At 41.0% G+C, this 23,646-nt stretch overlaps 1 protein-coding gene across 1 annotated transcript in view; it reads left to right on the top strand.

Moving 5' to 3' along the window:
* MFSD2B (MFSD2 lysolipid transporter B, sphingolipid) overlaps positions 1–20,829 on the top strand; it is a 41,537-nt gene extending 20,708 nt beyond the window's left edge. The window contains exons 7-14 of the mRNA XM_068678739.1: positions 4,373–4,463; positions 4,558–4,679; positions 7,026–7,109; positions 8,839–8,919; positions 14,451–14,560; positions 15,788–15,931; positions 17,978–18,154; positions 19,226–20,829. Of these exons, the coding sequence (XP_068534840.1) occupies positions 4,373–4,463; positions 4,558–4,679; positions 7,026–7,109; positions 8,839–8,919; positions 14,451–14,560; positions 15,788–15,931; positions 17,978–18,154; positions 19,226–19,283 (867 nt within the window). The 3' untranslated portion in view covers positions 19,284–20,829. The remainder of the gene's footprint in view (positions 1–4,372; positions 4,464–4,557; positions 4,680–7,025; positions 7,110–8,838; positions 8,920–14,450; positions 14,561–15,787; positions 15,932–17,977; positions 18,155–19,225) is intronic.
* Positions 20,830–23,646: the final 2,817 nt, after the last annotated feature.

Below are 23,646 nucleotides of genomic sequence, written 5' to 3' on the forward strand. Positions count from 1 at the left end.
TGTGGTATCACATCACCCAGCCAGATGAGCTTGAACATGACTTCCTTGAAAACAGCAATGCTGGAGCTGAGACAACTGCCTTCTTCACAACAAGGGTTCATCTCTGTTGTCTTTACAACCACTTCTAAGTGTGGCAGAAGAATTATACTGAGGAGCTTTGCTGAAGATGCTGAACTGTAAAGTATCCAGAAGGTGTATGGCCACACTTTGTTTTCACTAGAGGCTGATCTGCAGTGTAAAATAGAAGCTTAGTAAGGAAGTAAAGGAGGCTAGGGCAGAATCTTTCAGTTCAGCAACATTGCTTCTCAAAGCAGGTATCAGTAGGGATCTTCTGCAAAAATTAATGGCTGTTACATGCAAGAAACTAAGTCCTACTTGGAATCTGTATCCTTGTGAAAGTATAAAGCACTGTTGATGGTAAATGGTTGGTATCAGGCAGTAAGTAGGAACAGGGCTTAGTGGTTAACATGTGGCATGAACCTTGAGGTCCACACTTGTTGCTTTTTCTGAGGCAGACTTTTCCTGTAATGCAGCTCTGTAATGCACAAGTAATTTAATTTTTTAATGCTTCAGTTCTCCATTTTTGGAGAAATAGAGGAAGTTTTATGTATAAGAGGTAATCCTAAAACCTGATCCAAATCTTTGTGACAGAGTTTGACCATCTTCATTGTTTCCAGTGGTCTTGAAACAGGCCCTGAATCAAGCAAATGCCTAACTAGTATTTTTTCTGTCACTTGTGAAACCAGCAGTTTGTTGGTTCCATATTACCATTTGCTAGAGTCACTCTCACTTTTTATATTTTCATGCATTTCTGCCAGTGCATATACTCACTTCTATAAAAAATTCCCTATGAAGGTTTCTTTGACCTAAGTCTAATTTCAGTTGCACAGTGCAGATCAGGATGTACCTATCTGTAGCCAGTGGTCTGCGTGTAAGGGTTGAATAGCTACTATTCCATTCCCACTCTTCAGCAGCTGTAAAATCCCAAGCTAAAGGCATGATTTCACATACCCTTTGAATTAGCATACCCTGGCACCAGCACAGGCAGTCCAGGAAGGTGACCGAGCCATGCATCCCCCTGTCCCAGGTGCTATTCTCTGCCTCTCTGCTGCCTCATCTCTTTTGTTGGCACAGGCCTTTGTAAGTCTTCTCAGACACCTGAGCTGGGAAACTGCCTGGGGAGAGCTGGGCTGATTCTCTAAGTGGCTGTGCCATTTTGTAGCTGATTAAAGTGTTTTTGAAGCTGCTCATTAGGTAACTTCTAGTGTATTTTTTAACAAGACACAGAACATTATCCTTTCTTCCTTTTTAGCTTCTAGTGGACAATGGATTGCTGTAGGAAATCACTGTGCTATTACAGCTCTGTGAATTGTGGAGAGTAGCTTGAAGAGTTGTAGTGCAAGCTGAATTTCATTGCACAGCAGATTCCTTTTCTGAATCTGCTTTATGTCATAATCACCGACTTCCACTTTCAAATCTCCTAATTGGCTTCCAAGGAAAAAATAGATGATTTTGATTTATTTTCTTCCTAACCACGTGCTTTCCTGTGCTTGTTGAGGTAGCAGGGAGATAAATGAAGAAACTTCACAATGAGTTGCGTATCAAGCAGGTTTTTTACTTTAAAAAAAAATAATCAGAAAAATAGCCTGAACTAGCCAGTGTTTTTTTTAACGGAAGTAACATTTTTTCATTAAACTAGCTACTAACACTGGGAAACAATGCAGAAGCTTTTAGACAAACAAGCATGTTTTAGATCTGTTTCTTTTTTGTATCTGAAGAAGGGGAACTGTGACTGGAATCTTGTCTTCTTATTTTTTCCCCCAGCTGTATGGGTTGTTTTAATTAAAGATATTACCTTTACTGATAAATCTGTTGTTTGTTATATCCTTTTAACATTCTTACAGCTTTCACACTATCCTAAAGTACACTTTTGCAAACTAATTTATTCATATGTTAAAAACAAGTTTGGATATTTGCTTATTTCTTTTGTTTTCCTCATTTCGCTTCCTTATTTACATTCAGGCATTTATTTATTTTGGTAAACTTTTCCTGTTTATTTACTTTTTTTTTTTTTTTTTTTTTACTTTTTTCTCTTCTCCCTCTGTGTCGTCTTCCCAGTTTTTTTAAGTGAATAGTATCCCATGGTTGAGAATGGTCTGGATTATGGTGTCCAACTGTTTTCCATGGGCAAGGTTCTGTTCACTCCTTATTCCCTCCTACCCTTTTTCCCAAAGAGCCCTCTGCCAAGGGTAGAGGTGTGAATGAACAGCTCTGGCAACCTACCTCACTCCCTACTATCCTGTTTAATGAAGACCACAATTTTTTGCCGTGCACATGACCCGGCATCAATTTGGTTGCCTTATGTGAGCATGCATGGCCTTCAAGCACCTGGGGGAGCTGCTTTGCATCGCGTGACAGCGCGTTTACCTTTTTGTTCTCATGGTGCACAACAGAATCTGCACCCAACCAGATAATCAACAGGAGATGTTGAATCTTGAATCTCAGTTGTATGAGTGATGGACATTCAGTTATAAGTTGATTAAGGGCTATGAACCTGAAGTACCTCCAACAACCTTAGTCTTAAAAAAAAAGAAAAATATTTAGAAGAGGTTGAATCTTGATGTTTCCTCTTAGAAGCGTTCAGGAGTATGATCCTGACCCCTTTCATCACAAAGACTGATTCTTAGTTGCTCAAGAGCACACCCTGTTTAAAGGCAGAGCTTGTGAATTACTGAGATTACTTTGCTGATTATTAAAGAAGCAAAGTGGAAGAAAGTATTATTTTGCGTCTAAGCTCTCCTGAAATTGTTTCTGTTTAGAACTTCCATGTGAAACACACAGCTTAGGAGAGTGTATCTTCCCTACTGCAAATCAAGAATTGGCATTGATACGGTTTGTACGTGGGCTAACAAGTTTTGTGTAAGGTCAGAGAATCTTATTTGGTCTACCATGAATATCTTTAATAGTTTGGGTGAATCGAGTTCAAATTACACTTAACTAAGACCTGTCAAAGAAAACATTTAATTCAGTTGCTTCAAGAAAATTAACAAATGAATAGACATGAAATATAAAATTCGTAGTGAAGCTCCCTCCTCTCCTTTTTTTTTTTTTTTTAGTTTAGCCCTTCTGTCTTGGCTGAAATTACACCTCATTTAAGTGAATTCAGGTATCTACACTTCCGCAATCTATACAAGCCATAACTAGTAGTACAGATGTACTCTGTGACTAAGTTTATAATTCTGTATCCAAAATATCCCAAATAAAGGAGTACAGGACTATTCTTTATTTTACCACATCCCTTTCTGAAATGTAAGTATCTTAATAAAAGTTGTCAACTTGGAGATTGTCTAAATGAACACTTGAAGATCATCAATTGAACCACTTAAGTGGTGCATCTGTCTACCTTTGCATCTACACTAAGTGACTTTATATTTGGGAGTACATTCTTGTAATTGCATGCCTATTTGCCACTTCATTTCTAGATTTATAATCCTGTCATTTGCAACATCTAACTGATCATTCAGAATTCAATTTTCCTATCAAGTAATCATTGTGTCACAAAGCTGTATCACCAGCACTTATTTTATCTTTCATAACACAGTAAAAAAAAAAAACACAGAACGCTAAAGCAAAATAAAATTTTAAAGCTTTATTCAAGAGTCGCAGTAATCAAAGTTAGAAGCAATAAATATGAATTGATTGTGTGGGAGGTATCCTCGGAGGGTTTGTTCATCTGGCTAATAGAAAGCAAAGATTTCTGAATTTGTTGAGCATTTCATTAGCTAACTGGGAAAACAACCATGCAAGCGATATTCTCAAAATATCGGTATGAAAGAATGTTTTTTAAAATTAATTAAAGCCTAAAGTAAGATTTTAATATTGTTATGTATAAATGCAGCAAGTGTAGTAGTTATGTGTGCATCAGCACTGAATCCTTTTCCACACAGAATGAAAATAGAGGTTGGAATCTGTGTAGCTAGATTGACTGGATCTGAAAAAAAATATATCAGAATCGTTCTATGGATGCTGCATGTTTTTGACAGATGACTGTGTGTGTCTACAGCTAGTCTCAACATAAGCAAATTTTTGAAATGTTCTGGTTGCCAACACAGTAGCCCTTTTGTTCACAGCTTCTTTTTTCCCCCCAAGAAATATATACCCATGTGTCCTGGATTTATCCTTAAGTAGGTGTTGTTTATAAATGAATTGCAGAAGTGAACATTTTTCAGAGGGGTAGAAGACAGACAGTTGGCTCCGTTTAGATGGGCATTTCTTCATTTGCAGATGACTCACCAGAAAGATACTGAATTTTTCATAATGACTTGTCATTCTCCTGTCATGATTTCAAATATATCTTTTTTTCTCTTCAAAGGCAGAAGTTTATATGATTGCAGCAGGGGTTATATTTGGTGTGTATCTTCTGGGACTTACCATTCTTTTTTTTGGAGTAAAGGAAAAAGATGGTAAGATACATCTAAATATGCTTAAATTTATTAATAATGATTTCATGGTTGTCTCTGGAAAATATTGTTATTTTATGTATTCTATTCCTCTTAGATCCTTATGCCTTGAATTCAGACAGAGCGATTCCTTTTTGCAAGGGGCTCAAGCTCACCATGAAGCATGGTCCATATCTGAAGCTTACAGCTTCATTTCTTCTCATCTCAACAGCAGTTCAGGTAACTTCAGACTCTGTGGCTGTGTGTTGGCCTCTTTCCAGTCCCAGCATGGTAGGTTTGAGGCAGCTCCAATGCATATAACCTTTGGCTTGTGACTGGAGGTGGTGATCAAGGGGGTGGTGCCTTCCTCTACAAATCAGTAGGGAACCACAACCTTTTTTGGTGCCTGGGGTCCTGTGCAGCTGGAGATAGTTCATTCAAGTGAGAAGGAAAACCAAAGACCTGACCATTTAAAGATGTTTCTTTTTTTTTTCCTTTTTTTTTTTTTTTTCATAAAAGGTAAGGAACTAGTCCCAGTGACCCAGATTGGGCTATTATATGCTATCCATCTACAGTCTCCTGTGGCGTTAGTTGCTTAGAGAATGTTTTTGCTCTTCTCTCTGTTCTTCTCTATAGTGTGTGCTGCTTTAAACCACGGCCCCTTTCTTTTGCATAGGTGACTGTTCTCAGACAGTGGCTGAACCAGTTCTGATGGAGTATTCTGTGATGGAAGGCATTAGGTCAGAGTGAGAAGATGTTCAGAGGCAGGTGGTCTTAGCTATTACAGAGCTGGACAGAGCTAATTTTCAAATCGGGACCTGCGGCTGTACGTGGCTCTCACAAAATGATATGTCCTCCCATAAAGAGAAGCTGTAGAAAGAACTTAGAGCCACTCAGTAAGCAATCTTACTTCCCATAGTTCAAGGTATTTTAAAGCTTGATTTGTAAGCTATATTCAACTAAAAAATGCATGGCTTTGATGTGAATCTGTTGCTATGTACATATCAGTTGAATTGGCTTTATTTTGAAAATATCCATGTTTTTGTCAACAGTCTCTTAGTCACATGAGCCACTGGTCACAGTAAATATTAGGACAGAGGACAAGATCTGGGCATGTGAGAGACCAGTGCTGTATTCACCAGTAGTCGTGGTGAATTAGAAAGTTTCTTGGAAAGACTGCTTGAAAAACCTGGTTGCCAAAGAAGCACTGAAGTTCCCGTTGGTGTGGATTTGGGCACAGTTAGTAAGGTTGTCCTCTACTGCTTCTGCCAGTCCTTTCTGGAAGGCCCAAGCATGAAAAACAAGAGGAGAAGCATTTTTGCAATCTGGTAGTTGCAGGCACCAAGAGCAACCACAGAGACAGGGAGAAGAATGACGAGAGTCCCTTGTGGTCCAGATCCTTCCAGCATCCATTCAGTCAGTAAAGGTACAACACAAATCTGGTTGCTTATAGCTAACCACTTGCTGACTACACCCAAAGAAGAAAAGATCTTCTGTCACCCCATACCTCTTTATTTTTCTTGTTGTACAGACTAAAGGGAAGGTATAAGGGGAGGCAGAAGCTGGAATTTGCATTGCTCCAGTTCAGTCAGCATGTGCAAACCCTGCTATTATTAATTCTGAGGGTGGGGAACACTGACTTAGGGTGTTCCCCCATGAACAGATTACTGATGAGCAAAAGAATGGGCAGGTAAAGATGCATTGGCCATAATCCTGGAGTGTGATATTCCACATCTGAAACAAAGGCAGAGGAAACTGGGCCACAAGCTAGGGAAGGCTTTGGTGCAATGGAGAAGGGATATAACTTTTGGCCTAATTTATATGCAGATGATTAGCTTCTGATAATCTACAAGCACACAAAGAAGCAAGAGTTGATCGTGCTGCTGTGGCATCAGTATCAAATCCTCCTCTGTCATTCTACTACAGAACTGTCTGGGCTGTGCCTGAACTATATTTTGGTGTTCAGAACCTCATGAGTTCTGCAAAAGTGTGGTTGCTGCAGCTTCACCTGCCATTATAATGTAATGTGGCCTGATCCTCCCATCCAATGAGCACTAGAATTTACCAAAATATCTAACCCAAAGCTATGCTCATTAGCCAAGGTTGTATGCAGAGCTCAGAGTTAGCTGCTTTAACACAAGAAGTTGAAGAGTGACTTGTTAGGGAATCAGAACTTGTGGGGAAAGATTTATGGCATAGCTATGGAAAAGGAAGGGCAATTTCTTGCAGAAGTCTGCAGCTGTGTCTGTAACCATGACACAAGGCAATTGCAACATGGGGAATAGAGTCCTTAGGCAGAATGCTCTCATAAGGCAGTTCCTGTGTTGTTTTTTTTTTTTTTTTTTTTTCCCTGTTAGGAGCATGGTTTTCCTCTTGCTTGTCCTGGTATTTCTGGCATGTTAGTCCAGGGATAGCAGGAGAGTTACTCCTTCTTCATGTTGTTGCAAATGAGGGAAAGCAAGGCTCCCATATCCTTGTTTAAGAAATTAGTCTCCAACTATGTTTCGCTAGCATGGAGCGTGATTTTTTTTGTCTTTTTCTCCTTTTCCTTCTTTTGGTGGTCACCAAATATCTTCAATTCAACAGCTGGAGCAGAGCAACTTTGTCCTGTTCTGTACTCATGCAGCCGATCTTCGCAATCACTTCCAGTATTTGGTGGTGACCATCTTGGTGAGTTGTACTTCTCTCCTGTATTTTTATTTATTAGCTCAATCTCACTTGTTTTAGCTCAAAATAACAGAAGGCAAGAAGAGTTTTGTGTCTAGATAGAGCTGTTAAAGTGCTATACCATCGTTTGTATTGTGTGTTTGGAATAAAGCTGACAGTTCCTACTGTAATTTTTAAGCTTTTAATTCATTCCTTGTTGATTTTATCTGTGAGTCACTTTCTGCTCCTATGAAATACAAAAGATGCAGACAGGAATGAGGTCTGGAATTTTAGCTCCTCTTTCCCCTTCCCCAGTCTGATAAGCAGAGAATTAAACAACCTTTGAGCATTCATACGCATGAGCATTCTGGGCCAGGTAACTCTCAAGGATAAATATTTAAACTATCTAGAGACAAGACATGAAGATTCTTCTCTAGAGCAATTGACAGTGTGATAAAAAGATTTCTTTACAGAACCCTTTTTCTTGACATGCAGAGGTAGAATTCTGCTATGTTTAGGTGATATCTATAACTCGGTTACACACTGCTGCTGTAGTGTATGGTTTACTTTACAATTACAAGTAGGATTAGTAGAAAACTGCAGTCTTCATCCTTCTGACCAAAGTCTTTTTAGCACAAGTCAACAGTTTATTGTTGCATAGTTACTGGGATGTCTTTCTACTGCATATTTTGAATATTCTGTGGAATCTACGTCTACCACATAGAACACTGCAACAGCCTTTTTCAAGGAAGGTGTTGCATGATTTCTGACCAATGTGGTACAGAGATTTTGTGGAACCACTTTAGGGCAATTTCATTTCCACTTCTTGGTTCCAGCCTCCAAGCCTTTCTATCCTGTTTTGATAAGATATCAAAACTGGTAGGACTTGATATCAGAATTTGATAGGATCTATCCTTTTTTGATATCCTTTTGATGATTCTTTTTGATTCTTCCTTTCCTACATTATAAGACAGATCTTTTCCAGTAATAAAACCAAAATGCTAGAGAGAAATAGCTAACTGTTGGGTATCTTAAGGCTCTGCAAGTAATGGACACCAAGAAGGGGAAGCAAAGTCAGCGAAAAGTGTAATATAGCTGCAACAGTGAATTGACATTTGAATGTAAATCAGTTGTAAGACTGTTGTTAGTAGAAATATTTTAGTGCATTAGTACTATGTTGCCTATAGTTGTTAATTGCTATCAGGTGAGTGTTATAACATACATGTATGGTATGGTAATGTTGATTATAAGTGACTACCTCCCTTAGAGGTTGTTCCTGAGAATAAACATGTAGGGTGAAATATGTACTTTAAGTATGCCTTAAGATAAGTGTATCTTGTGCTTCAGTTTTCTTCCTGTACGGCGGGGTAGAGCTTAATAAAATTATCATGTCTCAGTTTCAGAGCACGAGGCAAAAGGCATTGGCACAAAGTTTGACTATTTGCAATAAGCTTGGACTCTAATGACTGTATAGCTTTAACTGATGTGGCTTACAACACGAAAAGGAAAGCTTAAGTTATTGTCTGCTGATATTTGATTATGGAAAAGCCTCTCATGGGTAGTTTTCATTTGTAACATCATAATGAATCAGACAAATCCCTTGGAGAGGGATAAGGAGAAACAGTAATCTGCATGTTCATTTGCCTTGCAGACCCTCATGCACTAGACAGAAAGATATCTGTGAACTCTACAGCCTGTGTACGAAGACAGTGATAGTAAGCACAACACAGATTTGCTTTTTTGTTAATTGTAGGTATCAGCAGCTGTGAGCATTCCCTTCTGGCAGAAGTTTCTGCAGCGATTTGGCAAGAAGTGTGCAGCATGTGGGATTTCGGTAAGCAAACCCTTAGAGAAAAGAAATCTGCTTGTGCTCACTTACTGTGACAATTGGAGCCACTTCAAGAACTATTTCTAGTGCTTATAACCTCAAGCTACAAGAAACTCACTCAGTTTTAGTTTGTTTTATAATTGTTACACCAAATTTCAGACGGATTCCAAGCTTTCAAGAGAAACTTTTGAGAAATGGGTCAATGCTGAAGGGATATCTCAGCCTTTTTTTTGCTGTTGCTAAGAATTTGCCCAAGATTTGCATTACACCGCTCTCAGAAATGAGCCTGAATGATGTTTTATAAATTCAGATCTGTGTTGTCTCAGGTTGACAAGTTATCTGTTTTACAAGACTAGTTTTGTCTTTATGTATGATGCTAAGCTGACTGCATTTTTAATTCAGTCACAGAGGAGGAAACAGGAGTCTGTTCCACATCCTACTCTAGAAACCTAAGGAGAGAGGGGTGCCCACGTCCCTTGGATGGAGAGGGACAGTTATTACTGAAGTAAAAGAAATTGCCTGACCTGCCTGGGAAAAAAAAGCCTACTTTAACTTTGACACAGCTCTACAAAGCCAGCTCAGGGAGTCTGCCCTTGCCTCTGATGGATTATTTTAAGTCCCTCACTTAGTGCAGACAGCAGCAATTTTCTGTCATCATCCTCAGTGAATCATTGTATAGGCCTGTTCCTCCCCATTTTCCCCTGTTTACCTTCAATTACTTGTGAAAGAGGAAAGAAGGAAATTGTCTGCCTTGTGTACAACAAAGCATGGGGACTTGGAAAATCCAGGCTGAAGTTATATGTCAAAGTCTGAACAAAGCTGAAGAGTTTAGATCTGGAGACAGTTGTTGAACATAACTGAATAGTTATCAACAATAGTTATTGTTGAACATAACTGAATAGATATCATAGTTATCATTCTTTGCAATTACAATCCATGTGTTGGAATGACTTCCAAAGAATCAGAAGTAACTTTAAAACCCATATTCCAAATAAGCTGAACTGTTATGTGTTTTGAAGCAGACATCTGGAATCTAAGTCCCATCCTCATTTCTTTTTACCACTGGAGAAAAGAGAATTGCCAAAAGCAGCATAGGACCATTGAGTGGACCAGGAAATGCAGATTACCTCCTTAGGAAATCTCTTCCTCTGCCTATTTGGCTATGCTTTCTTCAACCAGCTTGGCTCTGTAAATTCAGTTTAACATGACTGGAGAGCCTGTCAGCACCTCTGTAAACATAGTTTAACTTAATTTTACAGTTGAGTTCCTTGACTGCATTATGGTCTAAGCAGGAGTTGGACTGAAAAAAAGCCACCTCTCTATTTCACCTTATAGACATTTCCCAAGGGACTGTGAATGCTTCCTGTGTGCTCACTGTCTGACTTTGTGTCTGGCAATGCATCACAGGGGCTTCCCATACTACCACCTTGTGTGATCTGTACAACTAACCTCTTCTCTCTCACTGTGAAACAAACCACATCATCCCAGGCTGTGATGTTTGTCACTCAGGTGTGTTCATCTGGAAGGGAAGAAGGCAGGAGAGAAACAAGTTTTTCTCTAAAATTCTGCTCAGCTTTCAGGGTGAAGAGGTAATGTGAAATAAAGTTTTCTGGAGAAAAATGAATAAATAGAACTGCTCCAGATTCACTTTCCTGTAAAAGCATTTCTATGCTGAGGAAACCTCACTGTGTAGAGAGCAGGGTAGGTCGATAGGTTACAAGAATCCTGGCTTCCTTCCACTGGTATTTCTCCCTTTCAGTTAATTCGCCCCAAGAGATGATCAATCAGCTACGTGCTAAGTATCTACACTGACTGGAAGTTCAAAGCCTAGATTCCCTGGAAGTATAGGGCCATACCCAAGCAGGATCCTTCCCATGGTCAGGTTGATGCACAGGGTAGAAATTATGCCCTGCAGTTTACTTGCTTCTGCTTCCATAGGCTTTGGTACACTTAGATTGTCTGCTCTGTCCTCATGGGGCAAACACTGAACTTAAAATCAGTAAGTCTCTCAGTGACTGGAGGTATAATCGTCATTAGAAATTGTAAATGTGGCAACTATTGATTTGTGGTTTGGGCAACGTGTCTGAAAAATGGAACCTCTCTCTCTCGTGTTTGAGTATTAAAGATTCTTGGAGATTCTAAAGATTCTTGGAGACAGCATGGGTGCGTCAGCTGGCTCCATTTGGTCAGCTAGATGGGTAACTGTCATAAAAGGAAATTAAGTTAATTAAGCAGGACTTTCCCATTGTGGACCTCTGTTGGCAATGACAATGGTGGCATTGCCTTTCAGGTGTTTTGCAGTAACTCCCAGAAAAATCTTCTTCATAATTTTACCATGCACTGAAATGAGACTGACAGGCCTGTAATTACCAGGGCCTTCTTTTCTTGCCTTTCTCAAAAACTGGGACAACATTTGCCAGCTTCCAGTCACCTGGGACCTCTCCAGATTCCCAAGACAGTTGAAAAATAAATGAGCCTGATTTTATTCCTTTCTCCCTTCAAATCCAGTTTAAAGCTCTTTCAATCAGCCCTGCTAACTCTTGAGCAAAAATCCTTTTCCCCTTTTGAGAGAAGCGTATCCCATCAGGCACCAGCAGGCCTGGTGTTGCCTAGACCAACCCCACGGTCAAATAAAAAAGAAAAAAACAGCCAAAATTCAGCTAGTGACATCAGCCTTGGAGCCAGATAAGCTGGATCTGTCCATTTCTTACAATATCACTCCCTGCAGCTGGCAGGATACAGGAAAACATTACCTGTGCTCCTGATCCCTTAAACAGTAGTCCCAAAGCCCCGAAGCCTCTTTTGATTGCCCTTGGGCTTCTCATTTGCAACTTCATCACTGCCTAGATGAAAAAGTAATAATAGATAATAATCTGAGGTCCATACCAGGCTAGGAAGTTTTCTTCTAACATCTTTAACCAGGGCCTCAGGGAGGCAGCAAAGTTCCTTAAGAAGGGGGTCTCACTGGCATTTTGGGTCCTCTGTATCCATGTGGGTTTAGGAGAACTTAGTAAAAAAATTTTTAAAAATCCCCAAATTTCCCCAATCTGTTCATCTCACAACCCGTACCCCACTGTCTGATTGCCATCTCTCAGCACTGCTTGGCAGGGAGGTGTGCCCTTGTGTGGACCCTTTTACCACTTTCCTATCTCCCTTTCTGCTCACATTCTGGCTGCACATTTTCCTAAATCTGCCCTTCATAATGAGCTGCTGCACAGCTCAGCAACACCTTTCCCATCCCAGAAGGTTCCTCTTCCATAAACGTGAATGGAAGAAAAAGAGATGACAACTGCGGGCTATTGTTTATGACTCTCAGTGCAGCAGCCCCGTGACAAGGGAGCAGGGTGCCAATAGCAGAGCTTTTTTTTTTTTGCTTTACAAGCAGGAAGGAGTGAGACTCATTAGCTGTTTATTGCAGCAGGAACACTGCCCCCATGATTGCACTACCATCGCCGGAGTGAAACTCTGGGGCATTGCAACCTAGTCTTGTGGGTCGTGCTTCTCTTTCAGTAGAAAATTACAATTACCATGATTATTATTATCGATCTCGAATTTTGTTTAAGTGCTTTGGTTTCTGAGTGGGGGCCCCATGTGGAGCGTAAGCCTGTCATAAAACTGCACACAGGCAACATAAAAACTCGTATTGCTGGAGTGCTCTCTTGTGGTGAAATAATGATTTTGCCACAACACCGGGCTAATGCAAGGATTATCTGTCTGTGCTGGGAACTCGCAGTCAGGAAAGGTTATTTTCTGCCTCCTTAGGTTAGGAGAAAATGCTTTAGATGGGAAATGCATTTAAAACATAAACATAATGGATTAGACTCCAGGACTCCCAGAATCACTTATCATACCGAACTGTAAATAGCAGTGCTTAGGGGAATCACTCGCCGTGAAAGCTCTTCTCATACCCTCAGCTCCCCAACTGCGACTATAGAGGATTGAAACACTTAATGTTAAACTAATCCCCCATCATTAAAAAGCCCTGTAGATAAGCCTCTGGTCCTGGATCCTACGTGTGCCATGCCCATGGTTCACAGGCGTGGGAGATGGAGCATGTGATGGATATGGGACAGCTGGGCTGTGTGCATTCAATCAGCATTTGAAATAGTGGATTTTCAAGCCTGTAAGCCCGTTGCCTCAAGTGGAAGAAATCTGGTGGTTTTAAGTACTGCCAGAAAACACATCCTGAGCAGCCCAAATTAGTTTAGTTTCGAGGGGAGTCTCAGTGACTTGTGCAACGTCCTGAGTGTGTCTGGCTGTGTGGAGTGAAGCAAACCACGCCGCCTTCCTGGCTTTAGGTACTGCCAAGTACCCAGACTGCTTCAAAGTAGTCATTGGATATGAAGACATAAGCAAACCCTTTTCATTCAAGACTTAATTTGATCTCTGAAACAGGTTATTTGCAGGTTAAATTAACCACTGAACCTCTTTTCTTTCCCTTGAAACACAGTGTAGTTACCTGAGTTGTAACTGGCATTCGGTCATCTCTATTACTAAATAGTCAGGAAAATGCCAGCACAAACAGATTAGGAAGTATCTGGGCACAGTTTGGGAACTAGATCATTTAAGGGGCTTTTCACAAAAATCATTTCTATGGTGTCATGGTTTTGGCTGGGACAGAATTAATTTAGATTTGTGATAAAAATAGTGGCGATGCCGCACCAGTGTTGCAAAGCTGTGCTCACACACAGCCAAGGACCCTTCAGGTCCTCTTGCTGCCCTGCCAGCGAGGGGCTGGGGATGCACCAGGAGCTGGGAGGGAACACAGCCAGGACAGCTGGCCCAGGCTGCCCAAAGGGATGTCCCACATCACATGGTATCATGCTCAGCAATAAAAGCAGGAAAGAAGGAGGAAGGGAGATTTTTGGAGCGATGGTGTTTGTCCTTCCAAGAAAATGTTACACATGGTGAGCCCTGCTCTCCTTGAAGTGGCTGAGCACCTGCCTGCTGATGGGAAGTAGCCAGTGAATTCCTGGTTTTGCTTCACTTTGCTTGCACATGTGGCTTTTGCTTTACCTAGGGAATGCTTTCATCTCAGCCTATCAGTTGTCACAGTTACCTTTCTGATTCTGATTTCCACCTGGGCAGAGTGAGTGAGCAGCTGCATGGGGCTTAGCTGCCTGCTGGGGCTAAACCACAACATATGGGCACCCTTTCTTCAGTGATTAGGAGAATTTAGCGGTTTGAATGTGGCCAGGGTCTGCCAGTTGGCTTCATGACTGATAAATAGGCTCTTGGGACTGTTTCATTTACTGGTGCAGCTATAACCCTAATAATGCTAGCAGAGAAGGCAGTAACATTGCTACTCCTGATTTTCTCTGATTCTCATGGGCAGGTAAAACCAGGTTGGCTCAGAGCTCTTTAGAAATATCATTTCACCAAACTACTCAAGCATTAGGCTTTGGTGCATGTGAACCATCATTTCACTGCACAATCTTACACTTTGAAAGGAACAGTTCATATATCACTAAATATATGATATTATATTCAGTGCTTACTGTAAGTAAGTTATGTGTACTTTTTTTCTTCTTCCTCAGTGGATGATTCCTTTTGCAGTCATGCTAGTGACCATTCCAAACCCGATCCTGGCATACTTCGTGGCCTTTGTCTCTGGTCTGAGCATTGCAGCATCTCTGCTGTTGCCATGGTAGGAGAATTTTGCATTTGAGGTGGGGAAGGGGTATATGTCTATATGTAAGTGGGTACTGCATGTAATTTGCCTCTCAAAGAGGCATATCATAGAATCATAGATGGAATCATAGAATGGTTTGATTTGGAAGAGACCTTAAAAATCATCTATTTACAACCTGCTGCCGTGGGCAGGGACATCTCCCACTGGATCAGGGCCTCATCTAACCTGGCCTTGAACACTTTCAGGAATGGGGCATCCACAGCTTCCCTGTGCCAGTGCCTCACCACCCTCTGAGTGGAGACCTCGATGCAGTGGGGGCTTCACGAGGGCAGAGTAGAGGGGGACAAAAGGTTAGAGGGTAGCAGAGAAAATATAAGTCAAGCTTTGAAACCCTTTTGAGCAGTCCTGTGTTACGGATTAAATACCACAAGAGTATGGGTAAAAGAAACTGAGACTTCAACGTGGCTCTTGAGGACTGAAAATATGTGGGAAGAAATTGCTCAAGATTGAGCAGGATGGGAAATGTCCTTTCCAGAGGGGATAATTATTGTTCAGGTCAAATTGACCCAAAGGCACGACTGTTGCTGAGAGCTGTTTTGTATTACTCATTTGGACAATTCCCTGAAAACGCTAAAACTCCAAGAGATCATAGAAACAGAGTGTGAGATAAGCTGTCAGACTATACACACGTTTCTGCACAGGGGGGCAGAAGCTTTTTTTCCAACAGTAAATCATGACATATATTGGAGAAAAAAAAATGTCAACTCACAGTTGCCATTTGTACAGCTTTCATTCAGATTTCCATCACCAAACACAATCTCTTTGAAGAAGAGAGAGAATAGGCCCGTTGGTTTCAGAAAATTTTATTAGCTTGTCAAGAGTTATTTCAGAATAAAACTATTCAGAGATTGAGTCCCTTGAAATGGTAAGGTGTTGGGTTTTTCTTTGATATCACAACTTCTGCTGGAATGACAGTCAATCTAAGAAATTCTGTCACCTCCCAGAAAGCGTTTGATAATTTTTCTACTGTTTGTCTACATGCTAATACGTGGCCGTGCATTTCTTACAAAGATTTTTGCCCTCCTGTCCAGCAGTAGGACTTTTTGAAGTGGATTCTCTTGTCTTCATCACTTATTACATCAATCAGATCTTAGAAAGTGGAGGGGGGAGGTTCTTTCAGTAAGTTTGAGCTTTGAGAAAAGACTGTGGCTTGAATTTTGATCTTATCTTGCTCATCTCTAGGTCAATGCTGCCTGATGTTGTCGATAACTTCCGCCTGCAGAATCCTCATGGAAAAGGACAAGAAACCATTTTCTACTCTTCCTATGTTTTCTTTACCAAGATATCAGCAGGAATTGGCTTAGGAATTTCTGCTGCCAGCCTGGAGTAAGTAACCCTGTGCTTCCATTTAGTGGATCTGCTCTGAAAGCGTTCTGCCTTTATCCTGTAGAGTTAATTGCCTTTTTGCCCTGAGCCTGAAAGTGCCAGCAGCTCCAGTTGGCTGCCCACTAAAGACAGGATTGTTATCATCGAGGCCAGAGCACTGAGCATTAAGCCACCTACCCTAGCATGTTTCAGTTCAGAAAAAAACTGACTCCTCTTTAGATGTTACTTTTTCCAAATTATTCTTGTAAATTTTAGTGGCTTGTATGAATAAAGAACTGAACATGAAAGCTTAGCAACTGAAGGTCCCCTGTGAGAGATCCACCTCTTTTGAGCAATCCCAGTTGCACCTGGGTTGGACGACGTATATGAATTTGTAAGTCTTTACTCAGATTGCAGGAGTGGTGCAGGGTGCATGTGGCTTGTTTTGCATTAAAGTATCACAGATTTTTGCATGGTTTTAGGAAACAGAACCTTCCTCACAGCTCTGAGCATCACCTAGAAGATGTCAGTCTAGAAGATGCTTTATGTTCTCCTCCTGCTGCTTGCCTTGTGTGTTCTGACTAGAAGGCCAGGTTGGGAAAGCGGTGGCCATCTGCCCTGTGTTTGTACATGACCTAGCAGAAAGGGCCTCTGCCTGCAGCTGCTGGGTTTCAGTAGATGCATGGCATTCAAATATGCAACGAAGACTTAGAAGTTAACTTGTCTGAAATATTACTTAGCTCTTGGCTCCCAGTCAGAGGTTTTGATAAGCAGAATGCTTCAGGGCCTGCAGCTGAAACTGCTGAATAATGGGCAGTACTTGGCTGAACCTTTTGGGCCTAGGATGTTTAGGTGCTTACTGCTAACACCCTTGTTTGTTAAATGTTGTTTGTTTGTTTATGTGACAAAAGGTTTGACCAACATTGTTATGTGTTGAAGAAAGCGTGAGGTCAGAAATCACTTTCCAAATTAATGAAGAAGGCCATGTAATTGGGCAGGTCTTCTGGATCGGTATTTGAAAAGAAGGAAACTTCACCAGGCACCTCTAACCTGCTCTGTATCTTTACAGACAGTTCTTTAATTTTGCTTTTGATAAAGAGCTCAGTTTGTCTGCAGCTCAGAACATCAGATCCCAGGCCCCAGCCATGATTAAACTGTCCGCAATTACATCTGTCATTTGAAAACCAAAGAGCCAAAATGACAGGATGAAGGCTGAGTGAGGCTTACTGCATAAGCCAGTTGTGGCTGTATCTGTAACAAACTGTGACAACATTTGTGGAAGATACAACACCTTCCCTTTCTCTACCTGCTTTCCTGCCCCCCTTAATCTGCTAGTATTTACTGACTATTTAGGAATAGTTTTAAACCAGCCAATTACTGTTTACCAATTAGCCCCTTTACTACTCCATCCCAGTTAGCTCCCAGCAATTTCCCAAGGCAAGTGTTTGTGGGAGAGCATAGAAGGCGGACTAATGACAAATGAGCTGTAGCTTTCATAGCCGCATGTTCAGAGGAAAATAAGCTCATTCCACAAATTTGGAATGGGAAATTGAGTATATCAGCAGTTGTGGGACTGCACGGAAGCCCCTGTATTAATGAAGTGTGTGTACCTAATTCTGAGCACTTGAGTAAATTTGTCTGTGTTGAGCAGAGTACTTAAGTGTGTGTTTAAATTAAAGTTAAGTATTGCTATTGAAATTGGTCAGATTATTTGCATACTTTTAAAGCTGAACCTGAATACTTTGCTGAATACTAATAGGAGTCACGTATCAGACCAACTTCATTACCTGAGATTCCATCCTTCTCTAACTAATTAGATGTTATATAATAATAATGAGAAAATACAGAGATAACGTTGTTATCTGAAACACCACAGACACAGGATTTGAAAAACAAGAAGTGAAACATGTAGGGGTGGGTAGGAAAAAGAGAGGTATAGAAAAGAAATGGGTGAAGAGTCTTAAAGAGCATTGCCAGAAAGGAGTAATCTAAGACGGGGACCTTCAAATGACTAAGAGCTTTTAAATTTTGGACATATGCACACCACTGTTATTTCCATTTGTTTAGGTTTACTGGTTACAAGCCAGGGCTATGCAGACAATCCAATGATGTGATCCTCACGCTGAAAATCCTCATTGGAGCAGTTCCTGCTGTCCTCATCCTTGGAGGTTTATTTATACTTCTCTTCTACCCAATCACTGAAGAAAGTCGGAGAGAAACAAAGCTTGCACTGGAAGTGTTAAGGTAGGTTTAAACTAGCTGCAAACAGCAGTAACATCCTCACGGCAGCTCCTAGTCATATTGGAGAAAAATTACTAGCTACCAACATATACCTCTATATTCCTTACCACAAAACAAAACAACGCTCTATTAGTTGAATTATTAACGGAATGATACCATTACATGCTCCAGTACCTTATTTTTGTAGTATTGTACTAGCTCTTTAGAGGGCCATTTTTCAGATATATCAGCTGCTCTGTTTTACTTCTTTGAGGGAGGCACACAGAGCACTATTGTTGTACAGTGTTTCAATCCAAAAATGAAGAATTTTCTAGCCAGGCTAAATTACTGGAGAAAATGTGAATAGTTACAGTTTTCTTGTGTATAGAAGAAAACAGGATTATTGTCAGCATTCTTGTTGTTTATGGCATGTAAGAAACATCCAAACAATTTGGGTGAGTAGGCAGGAAAGATTGTGGGACAAAAAGAAAGGACAACTTTGAGCATTCATTCCCTTTTTTCTCTATCTCATACCCTTCATCCCCTTTCTGCCCTCTCTGTCCTTCTCTAAAGAAAACCTTGCTTAGCTCAAAATCATCCACCTCCGTTAAATAAGGGCCTGGTACACTGAGGACATGCATAAGACATACATAGCATGTGCAGTCAATCCTAGAAGACTGCTGGATTAAATATTAAAGTAAGTTGTTACTCTTGGTGTGTTTTTATCATACCAACTTACTGGAGTTGGAAACAAGTTTCCATGCTAAGGGATCAATTCCAGTGCATGGATTCCTGGGACCACTTCATCGCCCTACGATATCTAAGATACCTCCATGGGGGTTGGCAGATATGACACAGGCCTCTCAGGCACCAGCTCCTTTTTGCGTGGCAGCTGCAAACCAGAGGGAACAGGCTAAGCAATCTAAAATGGCACTGGCTCCTCTGTGTAGGCACCTTATTCCCAGTCCATAACAACCACATCTTGATGTTGGTTCTCAGTTGTCTTACTTGTTTGAGCTTGCCAAACTGTGACCCGTCTAGCTAGCACTAAAAGCCAGAAGTCTGCTCACACATCGTTTGTCCTGCTTTTAACAGAAGGAGCCATCAAAGCACAGAGAACCTGGATGAGCACACAGAGGACACCTCGGTCTGAAAGCTCTGAACACCACGACTTTTTAAACTCAGTCTCGCACCCTGCACAGAAACTCCGTGAAAGCCTTCTCTGTCATTTCCATGCATTCTGAGAAACGATAAAGAATGATAGTCGGTAATTAAATCAAGAGAGGAACATCACCATGTAAAAAATAAATACAACTCAATGCACTGTCCTAAAAGAGACATTACAACCATGCAGAAGTACAAGCTAATGAAGGTTTGCCTTTTTTTGTTTGTTTTTCAATGATAACATAAAACTGATTTGTTGCAACAGGAGGGTCTATGAACTTGTAGGCCAAGGGAAAAAGTGTAAATGTGGTATACTACCCAAATATACCTTGTGATATGTTTCAACCTCAGAGATTGGGGTAGGTTTTGAACTTAATTTCTACCTATACATTGCACGCTAGCGTATTTGGAAAGCACTTTGAAATCCTGAAGTATGCCATAAAAATATAGGATTTATTTTGTTTTGAAATGAAGCAAATCACAGATGCAGAGATATTTTGAGGATTTTCTCACAAAGGGTTATTCTGAAAGAGATTTGATGTAATTTAACTTTATAGATTTTATATGAAACAGAACCTTGCATTTCCCATTGTTGGAGTTCCTTGCATCACACACCTTTATACTGATCTTTGTCAGAGTGTGAGGACTTAATTTCAAAAACAATATCTTCACTCAAGGTGCCTAAAATCTGTAGTCTCTTCCAAATATTAGGTAGGCCCTTCAAATTTCTGTAACTTTGGTCTTTAAGCAATCATGGTACCCACCTGGTTTTCCTGTGGGTTTTGTCAGCCTTACGAAACACCATGGCATCGCTGTTAATCTCAGCTTGCGCAGTGTTTTGTAATAATGAGGTTACACATGACTTTGAAGTGGTGATTCTTTTCACTCAGGGATCTCATTATGGCTTTAGATATGTTATCTAAAACCTCATTTCTACTATAGATTCATGCTGCTGAACATATTTTGTAGATAAAAGGTACACCTCAGGCACTTTCCGGGGCAGTTAAATTCAGGCTTAGTCATTCTGGGCTTCTTGTGGAGTCAGTGGAGGGACAGACACCTCCAGAGGCTGCTTCCAAGTTCAGGCTAAAATGCCTGGACTCTGAAGACAGATATCTAAATTTGGGGGGGAGAGTGATGAATCCAGGAGTTGAAGGCTCCTTCACATGAAGAAATTAGCACAGTGCAAAACAAGACATGAATTTATGGCCCACTGGCTTCCCTGTACAAATATATGGGAGGGTGCCTTAATTTTGGACTAGAAGTGCCTTAGAAGGAGTAGCCCACCACGTGTAGGAGCACCTGTGGGTACTCCTGTGGGTGTCACTGGAGGCAGTGCAATAAGCAATTTGCTCAGGGACATCTGGGGAAGTGACTCAGTGCTGGGACTGGAAACTGGAAAAGCTTTGACTGAAAGACACTGCAAAATAAAATCAGTGCATCCACAGAGTATCTCGTTAACGCAGAAACCTTTTCAGGCAAGTTGGAAGTCTAAGGCTTAATGAACTGTCCTAGTTCAGAAAAACGCTTGATAATGAGCAAGCCTTTAAGGGCGTATTTTGAGTGTGCGTGGGTAAGAGTTAATGATGTCTGAGGCTTGTATTGAATTGACATCTAGGGATGTGGGTTTTTTTGGTTTCAGTTCTTGAACAAGCCAAGATTTCTACTGCCTGGGGCATTTGTGTTTACAACAATAAAAACCATAAGCCCGTTTACATTTCTGAGTTTAATAGAATTTGAAATAGCAGAAACACTTCATTTTGAAGTGGGTAAATGATGTAGTAATATCACATAGCTCCAGAAACATCATAGAAAACATTTTAGGGGATTTGTTTTATTCCATAACATTTATGTCTGTCTGAACAGTCTTCTTTAAAAACAACCAGAAGTCCTAGTAAAGCCTATTTATTTTTAAAATGTTTTTTGTTTTCAGCTACTATAAATCTGTAGCTCCAAGGCACTGATTCTGTCAGTTTACATAAACCAAAAACTTAGCCCAGTGATAAAAGGATTGCAGAAACTGCTGGCTGTGGTGGATTGGAAGAATTTGAATGTGGCCTGAGATACTATTTCTAGATCAGTTGTGCAGTTGCCTCTAAACTTTGCAATACCCCTATCCTGACTTCTGTCTCTTGCAAAGGTAAACTCGGTTGATTGATTGTAAACTTTACTCCTCTGCTCCAGTGAGGCAATGTGATATTTACCTAACAGAGATGCACTTAGTCTTCGCTTTGCATGTAGTAGTAGCATCAAAATACAATTGAAAACCTCCATTGCTTAAATGTAGCAAAATATTTTTATATTTTGAAAATCTCAGGTATTTTATTTGATTACCAGAGTTGTACTTTTGTTAAGAAAACGAATGTATTTTTTCTAAGCAAAGAGAATGGAAGAAGTAAGTGCAAAGTAAGATTTTTTTGGCAATTTTGCTTTTTAGGGCTCATTGTTGATGCTGTAAAACAAATGAACTTTGAATATCTTCTTGTCATTTTAAAATGATGTGTCCTGTGTATGTATGTTCAGAACATGTGACTGGAAGAAGCAGATTCTTATGCTGACAACCATTCAGATTAAATGCTAATCTAATGTCTACCTCCTGCCTTGCACTGATTGTCAGTAACAGGGGCCAAGTTCAGTCCCCAGGTGCTCTCATTCAACTAATACCCAAATACAGTCACAAGAACATGGGAGATGGGATTAAACCAGCTGGGTGCCTAATGGACAGCACTTCCCCACCTACACACAACCAGTTCCAACAAATGGATTTACACAAATAAGAGGAAGAAAAGGATAACAGAAACACATGTCCCTGGGGAGTCGTCTGTAAAGCAAACCATGCCCATTCCTTCCCCTTTCTTGAAGTAGGGTTGTTTTTTTTTTCCCCAAATCTTCTATACCAGGCTGTTTGCTGGTATAGTCTGTAGCTGAGCTGGTCACTGGTCAACTCTTCCAGTTTCATGCCTCTTGTGGTTTCTGCCTAAAAACGATATCAAAAACTTCCAAGGTTGTACCACCTGGTGACGCATTCCTGCTGGCAATCGGTGTGCCTGCAGGTCACAGCTAAGCACATCGATGAGCCATCGTTGCCCATCGGGCACTGTCAGAGAGGGTTGGTCCCTCTCGCTAGCCGTGTCCTCCCACCCCGAGGCACTGCCTGCCCCTGAGCTTGCTGACCTGTCACGGCTTAGGTGGATTAGATCGCTTGTGCTGAGTCCCCCGCTTTAACAGGTGAATACCACCTCGGACATCTGTCCCTGGGGAGTTCCTGAGGCCTGGCCCCTTGGGTTTCAGGTCACTGGGTTTGCAGGAAGGGTCCTGCAGATCTGAGGACTAATTCCTTAAGTCAGTGCTGCACGTTATAAGAATTGCTGCTAGATCCCTGCTGCATCCCCTGGTCTCTATTCACCTTCTGTACTTCAAGTAAAATGCTTGAAGTGGACAATGTTCTAAAGCTGGTTTTGTTTCTGTGGTTGCTTACCAAATATTTTTTTCATCTCCTTTTCTACTTGCCTTTCTGGGTTGTAGACAGAAAACTCAAAATTAAAATAATCTCCTCCTGAGGAATTTCCTGGAGGGGAGATGTAGGTCCTTTAAGACCTGGTATTTGCTGGCGAGGTCTCTGAAGACGAGGAAGGGAAGGCACCGCAGTTCAAAGTCTCATGAAGTAGGGCACAGCCAGTAGCTGTACAGTGTAGTGCTCAATCACATACTTCCTATGAATTTCATATTGTAGTTTAAAAAACAACCACAAAACAGCCTTGAAGTGTTACAATAGGTTTTCCCTTCAGAAAACTGCTAGGCTGAGTGATGGAAAGGTCAGCTGGATCCATACAATTGACAGGTGAGTAAGTGAGCTTTCTGTTTTCACGCAATTTCTTTCTGAGATCAGAAGTTTCTCAAGCTGCTTTGAATGTTTTTTTTCACCTTAACTCTCTACAAGACCATTGTTCAGACACTAGCGAGAGTGCTGAGTGGTATGGTTACAAAAATGAGTGTATGTTCGAGGCTTAAGGTACGAAATGAGATAGCTTTCACATCATTAAGCACCCAATCTGCTGCATAAAACATGCTAACTCACTGTGAGGCTTCATCCAAAAGGCAAAGGAGCAGCACACGCCTCAGTCCCTGAGATGAAGGAGGAGACGTTTTTCTGCTTTGCGCCCAAGAATTCGCAGGCCCTGAACACACAAATTGGCAAAACCGAGACTGAACAAACAGCAGGGGGAGGGAGAATGGTCCTAGAACCACAGCACTCTGCAGGAAAGGTGGGTGTGCAGTATAATTTCAGAGGTGTTTATAGAGCAGCATCTCTAACCCGAACTGGACAGCAGCAGTGCTGTTGGATGGCAGGG

Source organism: Anas acuta, chromosome 3 (assembly GCF_963932015.1).
Source record: "Anas acuta chromosome 3, bAnaAcu1.1, whole genome shotgun sequence".
In the NCBI taxonomy this organism is placed as follows: Eukaryota; Metazoa; Chordata; class Aves; order Anseriformes; family Anatidae; genus Anas; species Anas acuta.